We start from the raw sequence: 24,310 nt of genomic DNA, 5'->3' as shown, positions 1-24,310 counted from the left end.
CTGTAGTGTGGTAATGAAAGGGTTAACCATTTGTCACGTGTGGTAGTGAAAGGGTTAAGTTTGGCCTGATGGTGGAACCAGAGCAAAAGTCACAGGGTTAATTAAACCAATATGGTTTCTTCCTCTAGGTCTAGGGCACAGCGAAGTTCACTGGAATCAGGCCATTACTTTTGGACATGTTGTTGTGTGAACTGGCCAACATTGCCAGCAGGGCTATAAAAAAAACATCCATCATCTTTAATAATAATAATAACTTGGTTTTATATAGTGCCTTTCAAAAGACCCAAGGTCGCTTTACTGCCAACCCTTTTTTACACAGGATTTTAGCCTTCTGGCAGGGGGACTGCCAATGGAAATTAGCCTTTTGGCTAAAATTGGGTGCATTTACGTTTGTAAAATGTTTTATTAATGTACGCTGTCCACCTTGAACAAATAAAGTAAACCTAAACCTTTACATAGGGGGGAAAAAAACTAAAAACAAAAGTAACAAACATAGTGGACAGACACAACATACAAAGTGGTAAAGTAGGGGTTAAAGGCCGAGGTGAAGAGGTGGGTTTTGAGCATTTTTTTTTGAATGAGTCCAGAGTTGGGGCGTTGTGGAGTTCTGCGGGGGAGGGAGTTCCAGAGGGTGGGAGCTGCCACGCTGAAAGCTCTGTCCCCGAAGGTCCGCAGTCTGGTTCGGGGGATGGAGAGCTGACCAGTGTCCGTGGATCGCAGGGACCGTGACTGGTGTAGGGGTGGAGGACGCATCATACACTCTTTACATATAAGAAGATGTATACTATTCAAGAAACAGTATGCATTGAGTAGTATGAACAGTATTCACTTTTTTGTTGTAGTTTTCCAAATGGCAACCAACCATACATGCATTTGCCAACATCATCTATATATACAAAAATAATTGGTGCCACACAATGGTTAAAATTATTTATAACTTTTATTATTTCTTCAGGAACTAGGAAAAAAAAATAAAAAATAAGTAAACCAAATAAACTGTAACATAAGTTTGTACAATGCAATAAAGTTTGGGGGAGAGGTTATGCTACACAGTGAGGGGCACAAGCTACAAGATGGTGTTGTATAGTCCAGGGGAAAAGGCTAATTGGAAAAATGATAACCCAAAAACCACCGATTCAGGGCCAGGCATACGCAGTGTCTTTTGAAAAGGATTGTGGTTGTTTTTTAAAGATACAAATCTGATGCCACTGGTCTGTGATTCCAGTGTGTCAAGATTCAGCTCCTGCAGCACTTGCAGTATTTTCAGTGGTGTGGCATAACACTAAAAAAAAGAATCTTACAACGTTGACATCAATATAAAATAAGAAAAATACAGATGGTAATTACAGATGAATAAAGATCATAGGCTCCCTCTGCTCAGGGGCACGATGAACTGGGAAAAAAAGAAAACACGGGTAGGCATGCTCCAACAAACAAACGGGGGGGGGGGGGGGGGACGACGACGACAATGAAACTAGATGTAATTGTTCATTTGTTGAAAACCACAATTTATTGTATTGAAAGTGATCGTTAACATCAGTCAAAATAACCAAATAACTTACTGTAAATACAAAGAAATTCCAAAATGTTTTAACTACTGGAGGTTATGTCCTGAAAGCATTACACGACTCAGTTCTTTTGTTTATTAAATAAAAAAAAAAATGGAGGTGGAGATTTGTTTTCCCATCTCGGTGGAACTCTCGGGTATAAAGTCATGTTTGGGGGGGGGGGGGGGGGAGGCGAAGTCGGGGTCATTGGGACCCGCATGTCCCCGACAGTCCGTCCGTCCGTCTGTCTGTCGTCCATTCACGTGGTCTCGAGGGGAGCGAGCGGCCTCTAAACGCTCCAAAGATTAAGAAGTTCCATCATTTCCAAGGAGGGGGGAAATAATTACTCGACACGGACTCGTCGTCCGGGTACAGCAACATTCCCAATCGGAAGCCCTTTTTTTTTTTTTTTTGAAATCCATTTAAAATTAAAAAAAAGTTTCGCCACCCAATGAAATCAAACCTTTTCTGCACAATGAAAAAAAAAAGAAAAAAGTGACTCAAGATTAAACAATAGGCTTGAAAACAACATAATTAGAAATGGAAAAACATACAGTGAACGAGAGAAGGAACGTTTCTCTTTTTGCTTTAAGATTGCATTTCCTTAGCTGTCCTCCGGGGGGTGCTGTTGACCGTATCATAGGAAGTTGAGGGAAGTTGAGTGAGTGAAGGCTTGGATAAGTAATGAGTGCGCCATCATCCATGGTAGACCGTTCCCATTATTTCCAAGTGTTGGCTGTCTGGGAGATGGAACGAGAGGGGATCATGTCCAGAAGGTACTCCCTCTGGCGGGCGTCCGCGGCGGACGAGGAGGTCTTGTGGCCTGAGAGGCTGGGGTTCACGTAGGCCATGGTCACTCCTGAGGAGACGGAAGGGTTCAGTCAGTCCTTATGCCGTTAAAAAGGAAAACTCCAACATTTTGGGAAATTAGCTGACCGTCTTCTCCAGAGAGAGACAAGAAGATAGATACCAGTTTCCTCTCTGTGTGCGTTCAGTAGAAAGCCATCTGGCTGCTGCACGTTAGCCTAGCTTAGCACAATGAATGGAAGCAGACATGACCGGGTAGCCTAGCCATTGTCCAACGAACACCTCTCCCGAAGGCTACCCTACCCGGTCATGTCCGCTTCCATTCATTGTGCTAAGCTAGGCTAACGTGTAGCGAGATAGCTTTCTACTGAACGCACACAGAGAGGAAACTGGTATTTATCTTATAGTCTCTCTCTGGAGAAGACGGTAAGCTAATTTCCCAAAATGTTGGAGTTTTCCTTTAAGTGCACATGCTAAGTGCATTCTGATGCACATCAAGTGGGGGATAATCAACGAGTAGGTGCGCGTTAAACGGTTTTAAAGGAACAACCCATCTGACGCGCTTCCACAAGTTGATCATTCCACTTATACACCATGGTCATATGCCAAACAATATAAAAATAAAAGCATTTTGGTTAAAGTTTTGCACTTGCCATTGGTGTGTTTTCCTTCCCGGTCGTTTAGTTTATCAAGTTGATAAGTCAGCGCCGGTGCAGTTGTGCAAACGAGTTTGACAGCTGTGCTCTTTAATGTTGCTATTGGTTACAGGTTTGGTAGCGGATGAATTTAGAGAACAGTGATTAAACTTGAGCTGAACTACGTGTGCACTAAAGCGGCTTTAACGCACACACCTGCGGGCCAATCAGAATATTCACCCAGACCGTGGTATAATATGGGATACTCAAGTGCCTTTATGTAGAGGCTGCCATATCCGGTTTACAATAACTAAAAAATAATCTTGTATCCCAGCTGTAAGAAACCTGAATGTGATTGCTGGGATAGTATCACAATTTTAACTTCTACAGAAACATGTAAGCAGCTTATCCCATTTTAGAGGCAGGTTTTTCCAGTCTGTCCCCCAAGTTCTATTTCCATGGTAATATTCTGAATATAATGTAGCTATATAGAGTATATTTTATTTGACAATAAACACTTTCTCAACGAAGACCATTCCTGGGATATAAGGCAACTTGCATGTAGTGTAAATGTACATGTAAATGCACTCAATGAGTCGGGTAAAACACACAAAGATTCAGCTAAATCAATGACACATTGATCATACAGTACCAGGCACACGCACACACGTAGAGAAATTAACTACCAGTAGTTCTACTCTAAAAGGTATAAGACACTACTACTTGTGCAGCTCGGGAAGAAACTAAAACACCAAACAGAAGGACTAAAGTGGGAAGAATAGAGGAAGAAGACCACTTGGCAGGAGAGGGGCAAAGGGGAGAGGTAGAGGAAGGTGCCTTGTCCAAAAACAACTCACACTTCTTCTTCTTCTTCTTCTTCTTCTGCGCGTTATCGTGACATCCTTGTGATACAGACTCTACTGGGGTCACTTAGTTAGTAGTACACCACTTAGTTAGGGCTGAGCCCAAACGTTCGGACCTTCAGACCTTCGTTCGTTACGTTGGCATTTCGAATTCTAAATTAACATTCGAATTACATTTTTTTAATAATAATTTATTTTATGCGTCTATTCATTCTGTTTAAACCAATGGGGTCTTTCTTCCCAGTTGCAGATAAAGATTAGGCTACACTAATATTATAGTATTAAAACTGATGAGTTATATTCATTAAAGAAAGTTGATTTAATAAAAAAATAACATTAATTTAATCAGATTAATCACTTTATTCAAAATGAGGATTTAGTTTGAGGATATTTATTAAAAAAAAAAATTAAATAAAAATATTAAAAAAAAATAAAACCGAAGGTTCGAACGTCCGTTTGAAAAACCCTGACGAAGTTCGAACCCCAAAAAACAGGCTTCGGGGAAACAGCCCTACACCTAGTACACCACGTTACACGGTAGCAATGGAGGAGTTGGACACGTCTTCCCAGGAAGAAACTCTTACTGTGGTAAAAAAAAAGAAAAGAAAAAACATATACTTAAAAAAATCAACATCCAAGAATATATGGTAGCAAATCACCAACTTTGAGAAAAAGGACGGTTCCTTGGTGAATCTACACCTAAAAAAACTAAAACTAAAATAAAAAAAACTTCGACGACGGGTGATGGATTGTTTTTGGACCAGACAAAAGGACGTCAAAAAGGTTGGAGAGAGAGAGGAGGAGGAGAGTCAGTGTTGAGGCCGGTGTAGCCCCCTTTCGGGTCTGTGATGCACGCCAACAGGGCCGGACGAGTGAATACAATGCTAATAAACATTTTAAATAAACTTTTTTTTTTTATCCACTTTTTCAAAAAATGTCTCCCATCCCAATTTAGCCGTGCCAATTCTCCCCTCCCCTGTCTTGAACGTTGCTCGCATGTGCCCCCCACTGGCCGGTTGTAGGGAGGATAGAAGCCTTGCATCACGTGTCCCCTCCGATACATGTGTAGGCCAGCCAGTCACATCTTTTCACCTGCCAGCGCGGACTCTCATTGGCGAGGTGTAGCGTGTGGGAGGCTCACACTACCCCCCGCCATTTCCTGTTGTGCAGGCGCCCCAACCGACCTGTAGGAGTCGCTGTTTACAACGTCCAGATTACCACCCATCGACTTCCCACCCGCTAACTCTGCCAATTGAGTTAGTATGACGGCCGGCCCAAGCTGGAGGCAACGCCGACAGTCGGATTCGACACCGGTGTCTGCTGCGCCACCCAGCCGCGCCACATTTAAAATAATTTTTATAAACTGGTCAACACTGCTCCGGGTGCCTGATTCCCCACAAATAAATACACAGCGATCACAGCGCGTGCGCATCAGGCACCCAAAGCCGGAAATAAAGCAGTGTTGACCGGTTTATAAAAAAATATTTTAAATGTTTATTATTAGCAACGCCGAGCTTTCAAACCCTAGCGTTTGTCTGTCCGAAAAACCCTCGTGCAACTGTGAGTACCTTTGAAATGTCTCTGCGATACTTGTATACAAGGAGAGTTTTGATCGAGAAAAGCGATGACAGAGTTAATTGTGGGATTTTTCTATGAAGGTATAAAGGGACTGTGTGCATTCACTAGGGGTGTAGCGATGAGACCTCACAGCGATTAATTTCGATTGCGATTATTCAGGCAACGATTCAATGCATCATGAAATCTGTTCATTTGACCACGATTCGATTCGATTCGATTAATTTTCTATCAGTTCATTCCCCCAAAAATGTTGAATACACAAATGTGGATGGGGGAACTGATTCACTCAGCATGAATGGACTATAGGTCAATAAAAACAACACACAAAAAAAGAAATTATAATTTTTTTGTTGTTGAACATTTCGATTAATTTCGATTATAACATTTTTAAATCGATGCAGTTGAATCGTCACATTAGAATCGATGCATTTAGATTAATCAATGCATCGTTACACCCCTAGTATTCACTCGTCCAACCCCGTTGGCGTGCTGCATCACAGACCCGAAAGGGGCTAAGGGCCGGTGTTGAGGCTGGCGTTCACACAGTGTGGAGTTCTCTACCTTTGTTGCCGCTGTTCTGCTTCTTCCACGCGGCGGCCGCGGCGCTAGCTCCGCCGTATTGGCCTCCGCCGGCGATCCCAGTGCCGCCCCCGCCCATCTTTGAGCTCTGCTGGCCAGAGGGGCGGTGGGAGACATGATGGTGGGCATGGTGGGCATGGTGGTGGTGCTTACCTGGCCGGTTGACCAAGGCCGCGGCCGCCACCGCGCTCTGCAGCTGAGAGGAGGAGGAGAAGGAGTGGGGGACGACGCCCCTCGCCACCCCCCCCACCGACAAGATGCCGCCGCGGGTTATCTGCAGCTGGGGGTGGGGGCTCTGGGGGGGAGGGGGAGGGGGAGGGGATTCACAAAGAAGAGACAAAGGGTTTTAGAGAAAGGAGACAGAACGATATGAATATTCATTGTAGGTTTTTTTTCTTCTTCTTTCGGCACATTAATGCAGCGATTAGGTACGGAATGATAATTATAATAACTTAAATATTCATACCATTAGTCAAATGTGAAACACACGTCTTAAAAAATATATATATAATTATGTAATAGTGCACAATTAACACAATTCATTCTGTGGGCGTTTTCTGTGCAGACCGACCCGCGGCACTACCTGCGCATGCGTCCCAACAAAACGTCCCTGCCGGATCGTCCGCGACCAAGTGAGCGAGTGACCACAATAATTAGTCTGTGACTGAGTGAGTGACTGACCACAAATCGTCCATGACGGTCACAGAGTAAGTGACCACAATTTGCCGTGCATAGCCAGGGGGAAAAAGCACATGCAGGGTGCTTCATCATATGTCATCAGTCAGTGTGCAGTGTTTAAGACAAGCAGATCACTCTACTACCGACAAGACTAAGCTACTACTTACTACTAACAAGACTAAGCTACTACTACTGAAAGACTAAGCTACTACTTACTACTAACAAGACTAAGCTACTACTACTGAAAGACTAAGCTACTACTTACTACTAACAAGACTAAGCTACTACTACTGACGAGACTAAGCTACTACTACTGACAAGACTAAGCTACTACTACTGACAAGACTAAGCTACTACTGACGAGACTAAGCTACTACTATTGACAAGACTAAGCTACTACTACTGACAAGACTAAGCTACTACTACTGACAAGACTAAGCTACTACTACTGACAAGACTAAGCTACTACTGACGAGACTAAGCTACTACTACTGTACTGACAAGTGTAAGCTACTACTACTGACAAGACTAAGCTACTACTACTGACAAGACTAAGCTACTACTACTGACAAGACTAAGCTACTACTACTGACAAGACTAAGCTACTACTGACGAGACTAAGCTACTACTACTGTACTGACAAGTGTAAGCTACTACTACTGACAAGACTAAGCTACTACTACTGACAAGACTAAGCTACTACTACTGACAAGACTAAGCTACTACTAACAAGACTAAGCTACTACTACTAACAAGACTAAGCTACTACTACTGACAAGACTAAGCTACTACTACTGACAAAGCTAAGCTACTACTACTAACAAGACTAAGCTACTACTACTGACAAGACTAAGCTACTACTACTAACAAGACTAAGCTACTTAAGCTACTACTGACAAGACTAAGCTACTACTACTAACAAGACTAAGCTACTACTGACAAGACTAAGCTACTACTACTGACAAGACTAAGCTACTACTGACGAGACTAAGCTACCACTACTGTACTGACAAGTGTAAGCATGACATGGCAAAAGTGAGACAATACATAATGGTAGCACTAGCAACAGGAGAACAGTCCTCCCTCCTCCAATATAAGAGAGAAGAGAGGGAATGTCTGCCAAATCTAATGGATATACTATGTCCAAAAGATTGCCCATTTATTTAGCAGCAGTTTAAATACATGATTTAAGATGATTATAAGGTGAGAGCAACAGGACAACGTAATATAAATTAAACTGCTAAATATTCAAAGTTTTGTTCGAAACACGTTGTTTGAATATTTGATTACATCCGAATAATTGGGCCGTCCGTTGATAAGGATGCAACGCAGACACTGAAGTGATTAGATATTGCACAGATACCAGGCTCAAACAGGATATTAAGAGAATTTCACCTATTATTTTCAGCATTTTTGGCAGGTGGTGGAAGCACTTTAGATCTCAATCACTTTTGCACAATGAACTCAAAGTAATGGTACAACAACCTGTTTTTTCAGCTAATCTCTTACAAGATTATGCTGTTGTATTTATAATGTTTGCCATCGCTCATATGGCCAGGCCAAGACGAGGCTGCACGAACAATACTTTCACCCACTTTCTCACTACTCTATGTATGTACATAAATAAGTATATTTTGGTCCATATTTGTGTGTGTGTGTGTGTGTGTGTGTGTGTGTGTGTGTGTGTGTGTGTGTGTGTGTGTGTGTGTGTGTGTGTGTGTGTGTGTGTGTGTGTGTAAACATGTATGTGCATATGTTTATGTACAGGTAAGTATTCTTTAGTTCACATTTATGATTATGATAACTACCAGGTTACAGATTGCATGTAACTGGTTTGCAGTGTTTATAGACATTGGGGAGCAGTAACGAGTGACTGCGCTGGTTGGATTACCCAGAAGAACTCCAAGGAACGGCACACTGGCAGTGAAATTAGCAACATATATTCCTATATTAAAACTACTTGAAATACGATGATGCTAGTTATGAGCCAGGGTAAATCCTAAAGTAATCTACTGGGTTAGAGTAATCCAATTAAACAAGTTACTAATTACAATTGTTAGCAGATACTCCATACGCTGTAAAGTAGGGATGTCAGATATTATCGGCCAATATTGGCATTAAAATGTGATATCGGAAAATATCTGTATCGGTTTTCAAAAAAATATATATATATATATATATTTCTTTTACATTTCTATAACCTTTATTTACCCAGGCAAGCAAGTAAGAACAAATTCTGATTTTATTTATTGTCAAAAGTATGCATAATGTTGTGTTAATTCCACAACAAGAGATATGTAATGTTAATTACCTGAAATTATTCAGTCTTTTTGGGGGGGAAACCCTGCATATATCGGTATCGGTTGATATCGGTTGATATATCAGTATCGGAAATTAAGAGTTGGACAATATCGGTATATCGGTATCGGTAAAAAAGCCAATATCGAGCATCCCTACTGTAAAGAAATGTTTAGTTACCTTCCCAACACTGGTGGATACTCTCCATCTATGAAGTCATTCAATGCCACATATTTTAACTATTGTAATCTTTAGGAGCTTGTCTTGTCTGTGTCTGTCTGTGTGTCTGTCTGTGTTCTAGTGTTTGTCCTGTTTATTCTGCAATGTTATGCAGTATGTGTTGTTGTAAATTGTTATATACGTTTGTGGACCTCAATGCAATAGCTAATGATGAGGATCCTAATAAACTAAACTAAACTAGTTAACACACATTCTCAAGCTGCTAATTTGTCGCGGTGGACGTGATAACATCTGAATCCAACCGCGCCAGGGGACCGTCCGTCATCCTAACTCTAATGTTCAGTAAAAGTAACTGAAGCACTGTTAAGCACTGAAAATTGGCACCGGCAGTGAAAACGTGGATCCCCAAATACACCAATTGACCTATATATTAGCGGCTTTTTCACCCTTTCACTGCCACACGACAGCCGGTTAACCCTTTCACTGTGACAATACAGAAGGTTAGCCGGGCCTTTACTATCACACAACCGACGGCGACGCTCCATCATTAGCTCTGCGGATGCGATGCTCCATCATTAGCATCATTAGCTCCGCATCCGCGGAGCTAATGATGCTAATGATGGAGCGTCGCCGTCGGTTGTGTGATAGTAAAGGGTCAACCTTCTGTCGTGTGGCAGTGAAAGGGTTAACACCAGGCCCAGGGACAACAGTTGAAAATGAGCTTTGGCTAACACTGTCTCACACATTTACTTTATGTTCATTAATGTGTGCTGCTGTCCCTGTTCAAATCAAGTTTCAACTGAAACTGAAACGATCAAGCCCCGCCCTCTTTTCTTAATCCTCCGAATCACAACGGTTGCTCGCTTCCAGTTGGGGCTAACAATAGGCTGGACAAGCTACGCCTCCTAAAGTGTCTAAACGGAAGTACAGGAAGTAGTACAGGCTACAGGCGTTTCCGGCAAAACAATTATAGAAACGTGTGATGAAGTGCACAATATTTCCTCGTTTTTAAGCCACTGCAACGGCTTTGCCTGAAGAATTTACTACATGACCGGGACCGTCCTTGTATAGCTTGTTTGCCAACAGGATTCGGGGGGAAAGTTTGGTCCGTTCGGAGGCAGCTTCCAGGGGAAGTACTACAGACACCGGAAATTCTACCCCATAGACACACTTTCGGCCGTAGTTCTTTACCAGGCTTTATCTCACGGAGGAGATAAAACTGGGAACGAGGTTAGGGAAACAACAGTTGTGATTGGAGGATCAAGAAAAGAGGGCGGGTGACTGACCAGATCGCGTCAATACTTTTACCAACTAACTTGCATTTTTCCGCGATCTGATTGGCCACTGACGTTTCTGGTCATGTGACATCTGCGCCAATCGTGTGACGCCTGTTTCTATCACCGGTTAAGCTTAGGCACTCGTTCGAAGTTGGTTAAGGTTACAGTTTGTCTTAGAGCAGGGCGATAGAACACCAGCCCTGATTCCAAACTCTAACCTTAACCAACTTCGAAAGAGTCGCCTAAGCTTAACCAGTGATAGAACTAGGCGTTAGGTAGTTTGCAGGCTGTTAGAGGCGGAAATAGGCGCAGAAACAGGCGTCACACGATTGGGCGCACATGTCACATGACCAGAAACGTCAGTGGCCAATCAGATCGCAGAATGCGAACGCAGAACTGGAAGTTTGTTGGTAAAAGTATAGACGCGACCAGACCACATCCTCAAGCCAGTGAGAGCAGCAGCTCAGACCGGGTGGCTCCTCCTACCTGCTTGATGTGATGGTGAACAATGCTGTGTTGTTGTCCTCTGCTGTGCTGCTGGTGATGGTGCTGCTGCTGCTGCTGCTGCTGCTGCTGGAGGGCGGAGGCTCTGGCCTGGGCCTGCTTCAGCTGCTGAGACACCAGCATCTCTGCCTTCATCGACGGGGAGGAGGAGGAGGAGGAGGAGGAGGCGACGTGGGTGTGGGTGTGGGTGTGCGAGACGGGCGAGGCGGCGGCGGCGGCCTGCTGGAGGATGCGCTGCTCTATCTCCTGCTCCTGCTGCAGCGCCTTGACGAACGCGGCCTTCAGCCTGTTCGTGTGCTCGGCTTTCAGAGCCTTCTTCTGATTGGAGCGCATGCAGTCGTCGCAGAGGAGGGTGCCGCCCCTCGCCTTGCTGTCCCGCCTCCAGCGGCTGGTGAAGTCGGTGCTGCACTGGGTGCAGGCGAGGGGCTCTTTGAGGACGGGCTCGGACCTCGCCGCACCTCCTGACCTGCCTGGAACGGACAGAGGGGGGTGGGGGGGGGGGGGGGTGGAGCAGAGGGAAATTATTAATGGAAAAGAAAAAAGTAGGGCTGTCAAAATTAATGCTTTAACTTTGGAGATTAATTAAAATTATTTAAAGCATTAAAATAACTTAATCTAGATTAATCTATGGAGTGAAAAATCGTCAACGTTCTGAACTTTCAGCAGTATATTTTCTTGTTCGGATATAAGAAAGAGGTCTAGCTGAGGTTTTGTTGAACATTATTTGTATTTCACAGGAGAGAAACTGTATTCAAAGAAAGCCATTAAAATAGTCTTTGAATCTAAATATACTTTCTTTGTGTTGATTTTACATTAATTCCATGATTTTACTCAAGTAAATATCTGTTACAAGCTTCAGTCTTAAGTAGAAAAATGCTATTTTTAATCTAGATTAATCTATTGACTTTATAACGGCAAGCCTCCGGACCTGGGGGGGGCGACAGACGGGGCCTTCGCTGCAGCTGCCCCCTACCCTCTGGAACGCCCTGCCCAACCGTATCATCCATCATGCAGACACCCTCTAATCATTTAAAAAAAGCCTTAAAACCCCCACCTTTACACCCTTGCCTTCAAGCCTTGAACTCCTTCCTCTACCTCACCTTTCATATAATTACTAAAAAACTGTATTGTTTATTTTGCTCTGTAAAGTGTCTTCGAGCATTCGGAAAAGCGCTATAAAAAATGTACGTATTATTAGTAGGGGTGTAACGGTACACGAAAACCACGGCTCGGTACGTAGTACCTGGGTTTTGAAGTCACGGTTCGGTGTGGGTTTTTTCGGTACAGTGGGGGAAAAGTTTGGCTTTCCATGTTCCACTCGGGGGTGATGTAGTGTGCAGTAACTAATTGTACTTGTAGGGCCGTTAACGAATATTCTATATTGAAATTAATAATCGGATTGTAATTTTTTTTTTTTATAATAATAATAATTATATTAGATTGTGAAAAAAAACAGCCCCCGGTGGGCGGTCATTAGTGGTTAACATACCGGTGTATTCGTTCGGTACACTACACAGCCGTTCAGTACGGTACGGTACACACTGAAACGGTTCGGCACGGATACATGTACGTGTACCTTTACACCCCTAATTATTATCATTACTATTATTGCTTCATCGAGAGAGAAAAAAAGGGTAGAAAAAAACCTTTGTGGAAGGTGTCCAGCAGGTTCTGCACCACCTCCTCCAGCCCCACCAGGTAGATGAACTCGTTGTTGGCGGCGGACGGGAGGAAGTTGAACTCGGGGGCCGGCGGCTTGGGAGGAGGGATCTCCAAGAGGGTCTTCTCCAGCTGCTTACGCAGCGCCAGCTTGGCGGCGGCCTGGCGGGCGGCCGGCGTGTCGTTCACGTTGACCACGGAGGACACGCCCCCGCCGCTGCCGCTGCCCATTCCAGACTGGGACGTGATCGAGCCCTTCATGGTTGTCGGCGTGGCCTTGGGGACCAAACGGAGACGGGCAGAGAGAGGAGACAGAAAGAAACGTAAACAAGCAGGGAAAATAGCTTTCACTTTTTTCCCCCCGTTGGTTGTTTTTATTTTCTGTTTATTCTATACTTTAGCACTTTTCTTTGTTCTTGGCTATATGAAGCACTTTGGTTGACAAGTGTCATGTCTAAATGTGCTATATAAATACATTTGATTGATTGATTGATTGATTAGGCACTATAGAAAATAATGTATCTGGATTTAACACTACACACCATATTTATTACCAACAGATTTGCACTACTAATCTCTACCTCGCTCATTTTAGCATTTTGTACTTTAGTTTTGTATATTGTTTGGTCTTTATTCTTTATTTTACTGTATGAAGCACAATCTCAGGGGGCTCATACAAAACCAAGCATTTCACTGTAATGTACCTTATAATATGTGACAAATAAAAACAAAACGTAGACGGGCAAAGAGAGAAGACAGAAGGAAACGTAAGCAAACAGGCAAAATTGCTTTTCACTGATATTAGGCACTATAGAAAATAATGGTAAATGGTAAATGGCTGCTTTTTTATATAGCAACTTTTATCCAAAGCGCTTTACAATTTGTTCCTCACATTTTACCCATTCACTCACACACCATGCAAGGTGCCAGCCCGCTCATCGTGGAGCAATTAGGGGTTAAGTGTCTTGCTCAGGGACACATCGACACGCTGCCCGGGAAGCGTGTACCGGTTCCGCAACAGTAAGTGACTTCCGGGTAGGCCTGATTGGCCCCGACAGGCACGTGACGCGGCAAACTCAGGACGCGCAACGAGGCTGCTGAGAGCTGTCGCGCGGAAATAGGCTGTCTATTGCCATTCTCTAACACAAACTCTAACCTTAACCAGCTCCTTAACAGCGCCTAAACTTAACCGTTCTAACCTTAACCAACTCCGAAACAATGCCTAACCTTAACCTTAACCATGCCTAACCTTAACCATAGAAAGAATATTGCCATTCTCTAACACAAACTCTAACCTTAACCAGCTCCTTAACAGCGCCTAAACTTAACCGTTCTAACCTTAACCAACTCCGAAACAATGCCTAACCTTAACCTTAACCTTAACCATGCCTAACCTTAACCGGCGAAAGAATACACGTTAAAAAAAAAATCACGTTAAAAAAAAAAGATTTGATGGGATTCGAACTCACCAACAACGGACCGCAGGATCGCAGGACCGCTGCTCTGCCAGGTGAGCTATAGCGCCGAATGAGAGTCATGACGTATTTGGACGGTTACGTAATTCCGTAAGGGCTCCGCGGAGCGTGCCGCGCGGCAGAGAAAGTTGCGCGTCACGTGCCTGTCGGGGCCAATCAGGCCTACCCCGGAAGTCACTTACTGTTGCGGAACAGCTACACGCGCCCGGGAATCGAACTGGGAACCTCCGGATTGCCAGACGACTGCTCTACCTCCTGAGCCACTGTCGCCCCTAATGTATCTGGATTTAACACTACACACCATATTTCATCTATTTATTACCAAAAGATTTGCACTCTACATCTCTACCTCGTTTTTGCATTTTGTACTTTAGTTTTGTCTTTGGTCTTTATTCTTTTTTTACTGTATGAAGCACAACCTCAGGAGGCTCATACAGAACCAAGCATTTTCACTGTAAAATGTATCTTATATATGTGTCAAATAAAAACAAACCGTGAAACTTCAGTGTGTGGGTCGATAATCGATAGGTAAATTGTATGTAGGATATGATAATTCAAGTTGTATTGTGTAAACTAATGTGAGGATTCGGTCAATTTAATTTACACGTGAGATTAAGACAATTAAAATATTAGCTGGCCACTGACTGCAAGCTAATTGTGCTGAGAAGAACTATGCAGAATGCTGCATACTAGTAATTTCTTATTTATTTATAGACAATGTGCATTTACATGAACCCTTTCACTGCCACACGACAGCAGGTTAACCCTTTCACTGCCGTGGGGAAAGCTGTACATTGGAGGGGGGGGGGGGGGGGGGGACTGTACATTGGAGGGGGTTGGGTGGGTGGGGGGTGGGGGGGACTGTACATTGGAGGGGGTTGGGTGGGTGGGGGGTGGACTGTACATTGGAGGTGGTTGGGTTTGGACATTTAAGTTTGTGACATACAAGATATGCAAATATGGTTAGAGTTACATAGATGGAGAGACTAATTAATTAACTGGTTATAGAGTTATATCAGAATCAGTAAATAATAGGTTGAGTAAAATTATATGGGATATATAAACTAAATAAAATATAGCACATGTATATATAAAAAATAAAATAGGAATAGGCCAGGGCTGTACAACTGGGCACATGTGGTCAATTATATACACTAATAATTAGAATGAGTAAACCTTCTGTGTATTGTCGCAAAGAAAGAGAAAAGTCTTTCTCTGGTCTGTGTGTATTGAGCCGTACTGTATTTGTACCCATTCTGCAATCTGTTAAATAAAGTTTTCATTCATTCAAAGGGTTAACAACAGTTTGGCAGTGCGGCAGTGAAAGGGTTAATCATTGTCACGTGAAAATGTATTAACACATTAACTAACCAACAATAATTGAAATGTAAAAACTAAACGGCTATACAATTGTTCAGTGGCTGGAGATCAGTTTGATGTAGCTAGCTAGCTAAGCTACTAAGCTAGCATCATAATGCCATGCTGTGAACAGAGTAGGATCCAGCTGCAGCGCCGGAGAATCCTCTCACTGGGCAAGCCTGTGGCAGCCACGAACCCAGTGAGAGGATTCTCCGGCGCTGCAGCTGGACCCTACTGTGTGTGAACAACATGCCCAGACTCGTCTGCAAGGCTGCAGCAACACTAACGTTAGCTTTAGCTGCTAAACTGCTAATACTAGTGCTATTATTAATATAATATGAACCAATGTCGTTCACCTTCACATATTACCTGAACTTTTTGGCCATCGGTTCTTCGAAAAAAGTTAGTGATATGAACCTGTGCCATGTTTTCCACAATGTGTGGTGCACTAGAGTAGCTAGCACTGTTGTCTGCACACCTTGAGGAACCTGTTACTCAGCTGATAGAGTTGTGCCCTTCCTTCCTTCCTACCTACTGACTTCTTCTACACACAACTTGTAAATCGCTTTGGATAATAAAAGCATCAGCTGAGCTAAATGACTAAATGTTTTTCAATACATGAAAGAAAATATGATTGAGAGATATTTGTAAATGTACTGTTAAAAAAGCTAAGAAAGGGATTAAAAGGAGGCGTATTGGGAAACAATGCTGATATACAGTTAAGAATGAGTCATTCGCTTTTGGTTTTTAAGAAAATGGTTTGTAAAGCTATTTTTGAAAACCACAAGGGTGAATAATACTGTTTTTTTTGCTATTTTCTTTTAGAATACTGTTTTGGAGTCTTAATTTTTGTTAAGAATATAGGACAGGCATATATAAGCATTATGCTTCAGTCTGTCAAATCTAAATATGGTTAAATGATGGTGTATATTGTATTGTGTGAGATGATGACTGAATAAACTACTACTACTACTACAGTACTACTACTACTACTACTACTACTACTACTACTACTACTACTACTACTACTACTACAACACTACTACTACTACTACAGTACTACTACTACTACAACTACTACAGTACTACTACTACAACAACAGTACTACTACTACAGTACTACTACTACTACTACTACAGTACTACTACTACTACTACTACTACTACTACTACTACTACTACTACAGTACTACTACTACTATTGGGAGGATAAATGGAAAATCACCAAGTGGAAAAGAGAATGCATGAGTAGCATGCATTCATATTATAATCCTAAATCAGATTTTCCTTCAATCTTTATTTAATCAAGCTCTCATTTACAATGACGCTGATAAATACAACACATAATCAAAATACAAACATGTCATATAGATTGTAGCTTATCAAATGCAAAAGGTTTTAGTTTTTTCTTTTGTAATAATAATTGGTAATAAAATGATCATTGTTGGCTCAAAATGTAATACACTGTTATAATGTCAGACTGCATCCCCATAGCAGGATTTAAAAAAAAAAAAAAATCTGTGATGCATTGTGTTTTTGTTCCGTCTCTTATCACTTGAATGGTTCTTGCATTTAATTTTTATATTTTATATCTGCTGTATGTAAAGCACTTTGTGAGTTCTCTCTGTGAAAAGTGCTATATAAATAAACTGTACTTACTTACTGAGGTACAAGATGTGGTAAATGCATTCAAATGTGGGACCAGGCTTCAAATACAATGACTTTTAAAAATACATTTAACTTTGTAGCTCACAATACATTTCATAATAGCGTATGAGGAAGATTAGATGACGACCAACCACCTCAAACTGAACCTAAGCAAAACAGAATTGCTCCACCTGCCGGCCAAATCCTCCCCCCTGACCGACCTTTCCATCACAGTCGAGAATGCAGCTGTGACCGCGTCCCTGACCGCCAAGAATCTTGGTGTTGTCCTCGACGACCAGTTGAACTTCTCTGCTCACATCGCAGCGACAACCAGAACCTGCCGATTCCTCCTGAGCAACGTCAGAAGGATCCGCCCCTTCCTGACAAAAGAAGCCACCCAACTCCTCGTCCAATCAACAGTCATCTCCCGCCTCGACTACTGCAACGCACTGCTCGCTGGCCTCCCGGCCACTGCCACTAAGCCTCTTCAACTCATTCAGAACGCAGCGGCCCGCCTGATCTCAAACCTACCGAAGTCGGCCCATGTCACCCCACTTCTTAGGGACCTGCACTGGCTCCCCATTGCTGCACGAATCCGCTTCAAGGCCCTCGACCTAGCATACCGTGCGGCAAAGGGAACTGCTCCCGCCTACCTCCGGTCAATGGTCTCCAACTACACACCCTCAAGACCCCTACGCTCTGCATCTTCTGGCCGCCTCAGACCTACTCCTATCCAAGCTCCGGGAGGGTCATCAAAGAGAAGTCGCCTATTCTCAGTCCTTGCCCCACAATGGTGGAATGAACTACCCACCCCAGTTAGGACAGCCGAAACACGTCCAATCTTTCGCCGTCGACTAAAGACGCACTTCTTCAACCATTATCTGAATAAAAAAATAAAAATTTTAAAAAATCTAACCCTAACTAACCATACTGTCATGCACTTGTCCTAATAAACTAACCTACACTGTAGCACTCAACACTTTGATGAACATTGTTACTCAGCTGATAGAGTTGTGCCCTTCCTGATGGCTTGTCGTACAGAACTTGTAAGTCGCATAAAAGCGTCAGCTAAATGACTAAATGTAAATGTAATGTAGATGGTCTCTCAATCTAGTCTGGCAACGCAAATCCCCCATAGAAAGCCCAATTTAATTTGTGTCACTGTGGTATACTACAACTCAATTAACCTTTTCACTGCCGGACTACCAAACGGTTAACCCTTTCACCGTCGGTTGTGTGATAGTAAAGGGTTAACCTTCTGTCGTGTGGCAGTGAAAGGGTTAAAACACTTTTGGAGAGAGGAAATGGGGAGAAATTATTATGAAACAGGAAAACAACAGGACTGTTGGCAGGATATACAAAGTTTCCAGCAATATTACATTATTTGTAAGAGCCATATAAGTGTTTTTAGTTATGTATTATTATTATTATTATTATTATATGTTATGATTTATCTGTGTGGCCTGCAAAGGGGAATGCTTGCCCAGTGTTGGTCTATTCTGGGGAAAATGGATTCGCCTCAGTTGTGTATTGTGGGCTGTGGTTCACCCGACTTGCCTGAACGGCACTATCGAGGCAGACCAGTCACTGCGCAGCTGAGGTGGTATGAATGGTGGTATCTGACAACAACGGAACTCAAAGTGTGAAGACTATTATTGGATTTAGAAAGCGTGTACAGAACACCTCTCCCGACGGCCTCGAGAAGCGGCCCCAGGCAGAGGCCGCTACAATATTCCTTCTTTGTTTAGGCTCCGACTGACAAAGTGAATGAATGACTTTTATTTATATAGCACCCTTCACAGCACGAATGCACAGGGTGCTTTACACTACAGCTAGTATATAAAAACTAAAATCAGAAATAAATGACAACAACAGACGGCAGTTAAAAACAGTGAAACCAAATAAAATAATAGAATAAAATAATTTAAATAAAATCATCAGTCACTAATTAAAAAACAAAACTATAGGAACAGTGAGGACAAGAAAGAGTGCCTATGTATGACCGAAGGCCTGTCTAAACAAATGTGTTTTTATTTTTATTTTAATTTTTTTTTAAGAGATTTCAGAGGGGGCAGTTCGCAGGTCCAGGGGGAGAGCGTTCCAGAGCCTTGGTGCCGTCACCTCGAAGGCTCGGTCACCCCTTGTTTTGAGCCTGGACCCGGGGGACCACCAGGAGGTGCTGATCGGCAGATCTGAGTGAGCGGGTGTTTGTGTCACAAAACCCACCTGTGAGATACTGACCAGCAGGCTGGCGTTGCCGACGTTGCCCACTCTGATGAGGCCCGACTGGATCAGTCCTCTCTGACCCTGGGCCCCCGACGCCGCCACCCTGGGGGCCAACAGCAGTGGAGGAGGAGGGCCCGACCCGGAGCCTCCGGACACAGCCAGGTGCTGCTGGTGCTGCTGCTGCTGGCGGAGCGCCTGGATCTGCTGCGGGGACACGGAGATGGGCTGACCGGGACAGAACCGGGACAGAACGGGGAGAGGACAAGGAGAAAGAGGAGGGTGATTAGCCACACTAAGACAGGGTGATCATCATCATCATTGATTGATTTTATTTGACATGATAAAATACAATACACAGGTGCATACAGTATAAACATATATCAGGATAGCACAAGAAAGTCCTTAAGACTCGTTTCCATTGCGGTCCCAGGATAAGGCAGGCAGAGCAAAAAGAGGGACATGCACACAGTATGCTACTCCTCCTACTTGACAACCCGGGAGTCAATCACACACCTACTCAATTAACCACAACAATTACAATAATAATATAAAAAGTACATACAAAAACACATCATCTTAATATCAGACTCAACGCTACAGGCTACACTACCCCTAAGTTGCTCAGCAACAATTTTTTCAGTTGGTTTTTGAACCCATTCAAGGACTGGGCATATTTTATTTCATCATTCATCATCTTCGTTTTACGTTCCTATTTTCCCACTACAGTGAGGTCGGACGGGCGATCACTCCATGCCACTGGAGTCATCATTTTTGGTTTGTAGCTAGTTTTATACCTCGGATGCCCTTCCTTACAGGTAACCCCATTGTCGGTGAGGACCTAGCCTTTGCGTATTCCTACACACACAAGGCAGTGCGGCACCCTGTATCCCTAGGTAGGGAGGCTAGAGAGGGTACCAACACTTGCCCAAGGTGGACCCTCAGACTAGTGGAGGGAAGGAGTTGTCTTACTTCTCCATTCTAGTTCGGCTTCCGCTAGAATCAGCCACTGCCCCACTGTGATGTGATGAGTGGCTGATTGAATTAACCGACTCATCCAACCTTTATTTTAAGTGGGAATACGCAGCCTCTTTTTCAGACGAGCACCAGAAAAACAACGTCAACCATTTACCAGCAAGAAGTATAATTTGACCACAACCACACACACACATTTACAAGTGCAAAACGAAGGTTTGTATACTTTTAAATAAAAAATTAAATAAAAACAGCACGAGAAGCCGATTGATCTGCACATGAAACTTAAGAGCTAAACTCCGTTTAGAGTCATTGAAACTACAGGACACTTTTAATTCCACAGTTGTAATCGGATCAGCTGGCATGGGTGCACAAATCTTGGCACTCTCTCGGGTTCAAGAGCCATGGGTGGAAATGCTGGCTTGAGGAGCAATTTCCTCCACTGAACACCGACATGGCCACTCCAGCTACGAGACGCTCAGAGCCCATTGGAACTGTACAGAGCCATCTTTGTTATTTAAAATGTATATAGTATGACAATAGCTGGTAAGAAGGCCATCACACAAGGAGCTGGCTCAAAGATTCCGCTCCAGACAAAGAGACATGGAGGGGAATAGTGGAGGAGGTAAGAGATATGGAAAAAATGACATTCCTGCTGAGAATGAAGGCCAAGACGTACGACACAGACGCTGGTCGAAATGGACAACATATGAGCCGTCTTAAAGACTGCCATGACACAATCAAAACAGACCCGAAATACCAAGAGCAAATACAGCTCTCTCCCCCCCCCCACCATACAACACTGTCCTGTCCTGTGAGTCCTGTTTGTCCTGTCTGCCTTGTGGTGGTGGTTGTCATATTATTAATGTGAACTGTATGATGCTTATGTAAAAGCTCAAAAATAAAGTTATAAATTAAAAAAATTAAAAAGTATATAGTATAATATCTACATCCCGATACACACTTTTAGAACTGTATAATATAGCATGGAATAAAATAAGGTGACTAAAATAAAGATTACTATATTATAGTAATCTTTATTTTAGTCATCTTATTTTATTCCATGCTAAATTTATTGTATTTGTATCTTATTTTATCTACACTGCACACCTTTAGAACTGTATATATAGTCATCTTTATTTTAGTCATCTTATTTTATTCTATGGTACATTTATCGTATTGTCATCGTATTTTATTATTAAGAATCCATCTTATTATTAAGATATCTGAACCTGAATCTCAACGGGGCTCCCGCTCCGTGTCTGAGGGAGTGTCAGCGGGTGGCAAGCAGAGAAGACTTCTTCAAGCCCCCAAGATCAGATTGAAGTTGGTCGAAGATGGCTTTAAACAGCATGATGATACCATTATTATTACTGTCCAGGACATGTATGATGACGAGTATATAAAAAGTCACTTTAAGGAAAGAACAGATGTGGCTCTTGTATAGTATAGTTTAGATACATTAAGTATAATAATGACAGAGTTAAAATTGTATAGTAGTGTACATGGGAACCAGTGCCTTCTCAGGAATTTAGCATGTCTATTTTTATCATGCACATCTTATGTCTTACCTGTTTTTTTTCTTCTTATGTCTATTTTATTATTGTATTATTGCACAATCGATGCGGGCATGACCACCCCGCATTTCACTGTATGCCCTGGTATGTATGTGACAAATAAACCTCCTTGATTCTTGATTCCGAGTACAATCTACGCGTGGCTGGAGAACCCAGTGGAGTTTTGAGAAGTCTCACAAGAGTCAATAACACCCTGGATACCGAGATTCTCCCGGAGTTCCGACCACAAGGAGGAGGAGACTCACATTCTCACAGCTCGACACGTACGGACCTTTGATCGACGTACTGAACCACCCTTTATTTTATTTCCATTCCATACGAAGAAGAATGCAAAAAGAGGAGGTGCTCAAGGAACTACGCGGTTAAACAGACCGGACCCCCCTGGTCTGTTTAATGGCCACATCTGGCCCATGTACGTCAAACACAAGAACAGTCTGGTAGGCGGTCTGGTAGGCAGTCTGTCCACACCGTCACTTGATAGACCACTGCACTTCCGCGTTACATTGAGCTCATGCAGGAGAGAGAGCGGGGGGAGAAAATTAATGAATGTGGATGAGAGCCTTGACATCAAGTGGTCGTAGCTACGGCTGTGGGCGTGCTGGAGACATGATCCAATAGACTATTTTATACGCCCGAGTCTCCTGAACACGAGCTATAGCTCGGCCGAGAAAGTGCCGATCGACTTGGGATTGGTCGCTCCGTGTTTAGTGTATGCTAATCGGCCCGCGTGATTCCTTTATATAAAAGGAGACGATAAGAGATGATTTAAATAATTACCGCCCCATCTCCAAACTACCCTGCTTAACAAAACATCTCCAAACTACCCTGCTTAACAAAAGTCCTGGAATCTTTGGTAAACAATCAATCAATTCAAGTCTTTTCTTTCAAGTCACTCAGTACTTCTGGATTCAGAGCTAATCGCAGCATAATTTTAGCCGTTACATTAGTTACAAATGATATAATATCTGCATTAAGAAAAGGAAACACTGTAGATCCGTCAAAAGCATTCGATACAGTTGATCCCTTTCTTTGATTTCAGAATGATTTGCTTGAATGTGTTCAGCATAGAATTATATAGGAAAAAAAAGGTTCACAAGACGACCCAGAGGACGTGAGGTCCAGTGGACTAGGCGGTCATTCCAACGTGGCCCAGCCAGGACACATCTGCGTACACAGTACTGCCAACACAATGTGGCCGTGTGCGACCCAGACCGCCTCCGAACGTGGTCCGAGCGACGGGATCCCAGCAGCGCGTCCTCAATGCGTCTAGGGTGCGTTCCCCACCTGCACTTAAGAGCTGTCCACTTGTAATGCGTCTAGGGTGCGTTCCCCACCTGCACTTGACCCTTTCACTGCCACACGACAGAAGGTTAACCCTTTACTATCACACAACCAACGGAGCTAATGATGCTAATGATGGCGCATCGCCGTCGGTTGTGTGATAGTAAAGGGCTAACCAACCTTCTGTATTGTCACAGTGAAAGGGTTAACCGGCTGTCGTTGTGGCAGTGAAAGGGTTAAGAGCTGTCCACTTTCCACGCATCTTAATATGCAACAATGAGAGGCGCAATAAACATTGGTATTTGTTTTACTTACAAAGCCCTTATTAGTAAGCCCTCTTATGTCACAATGGATTGGAACTTTGGATCCAATCCAACTCGCTCAAATGATCGGCTTGTGCCTTGGGACCCCCGAGCATGTCTTTTTATCCCGTTGTGTATACTACTTTTGATTCGTTTATATATATCGTCTTATTTATTATAACCGTCCGTTTACTCAACATTATTGTAAATAACGAGGGCAACCTCGACGGTGACGACAATGAGAACAACATGAGCACCTCTAACCAAACATGGTCGTGGTAAATGGCTGCTTTTTTTATATAGCGCTTTTATCCAAAGCGCTTTTTACAATTTGTTCACTCACACATTCACACACCGACGGCGGCGGCAACCATGCAAGGTGCCGACCTGCTCGCGTCTATGCTTTAAGCAAGTGGCTTGTCCTTCCGCATTCCCGTTTTGCGCTCCGATTGGCCACGCACGTTTCTGGTCATGTGACATGTGCGCCAATCGTGGGACGGCAAGTTCTGCGCCTATTTCCGGGTCTAACAGCCTGCAAACTACCTAACGCCTAGTTTATCACTGGTTAAGCTTAGGCGACTCTTTCGCAGTTGGTTAAGGTTAGAGTTTGGAATCAGGGCAGGCGTTCTATCGCCCTGCTCTAAGACAAACTCTAACCTTAACCAACTTCGAAAGAGCACCTAAGCTTAACCAGTGTAGAAACTTGCCGTCCCACGATTGGCGCACATGTCACATGACCAGAAACGTGCGTGGCCAATCAGAGCGCAAAACGGGAACGCGGAAGGACAAGCCACTTGCTTAAAATATAGAAGCGACCTGCTCATCGGGAGCAATTAGGGGTTAAGTGTCTTGCTCAAGGACACATC

At 43.3% G+C, this 24,310-nt stretch overlaps 1 protein-coding gene across 6 annotated transcripts in view; it reads right to left on the bottom strand.

Moving 5' to 3' along the window:
* Nucleotides 1-921: 921 nt before the first annotated feature.
* Nucleotides 922-24,310, bottom strand: part of LOC311227698 (transcriptional repressor p66-alpha-like) — a 68,370-nt gene continuing 44,981 nt past the window's right edge. For 4 of the 6 annotated variants that reach the window (XM_084313454.1, XM_084313451.1, XM_084313455.1 and 1 more), the window contains 5 exons: nucleotides 19,313-19,537; nucleotides 12,593-12,881; nucleotides 10,929-11,416; nucleotides 5,992-6,304; nucleotides 922-2,406 (listed from right to left, as the gene is read on the bottom strand). In XM_084313454.1, the coding sequence (XP_084169580.1) occupies nucleotides 2,267-2,406; nucleotides 5,992-6,304; nucleotides 10,929-11,416; nucleotides 12,593-12,881; nucleotides 19,313-19,537 (1,455 nt within the window). In that variant the 3' untranslated portion in view covers nucleotides 922-2,266. The remainder of the gene's footprint in view (nucleotides 2,407-5,991; nucleotides 6,305-10,928; nucleotides 11,417-12,592; nucleotides 12,882-19,312; nucleotides 19,538-24,310) is intronic. The other 2 variants (XM_084313456.1, XM_084313453.1) reach the window with 2 other exon arrangements.

This window comes from Notolepis coatsorum, assembly GCF_963971535.1.
Source record: "Notolepis coatsorum genome assembly, chromosome: 4".
Classification (NCBI taxonomy): domain Eukaryota; kingdom Metazoa; phylum Chordata; class Actinopteri; order Aulopiformes; family Paralepididae; genus Notolepis; species Notolepis coatsorum.
Note: the sequence above shows the minus strand (reverse complement) of the source record. Positions and strands in the feature narration are given on the sequence as shown.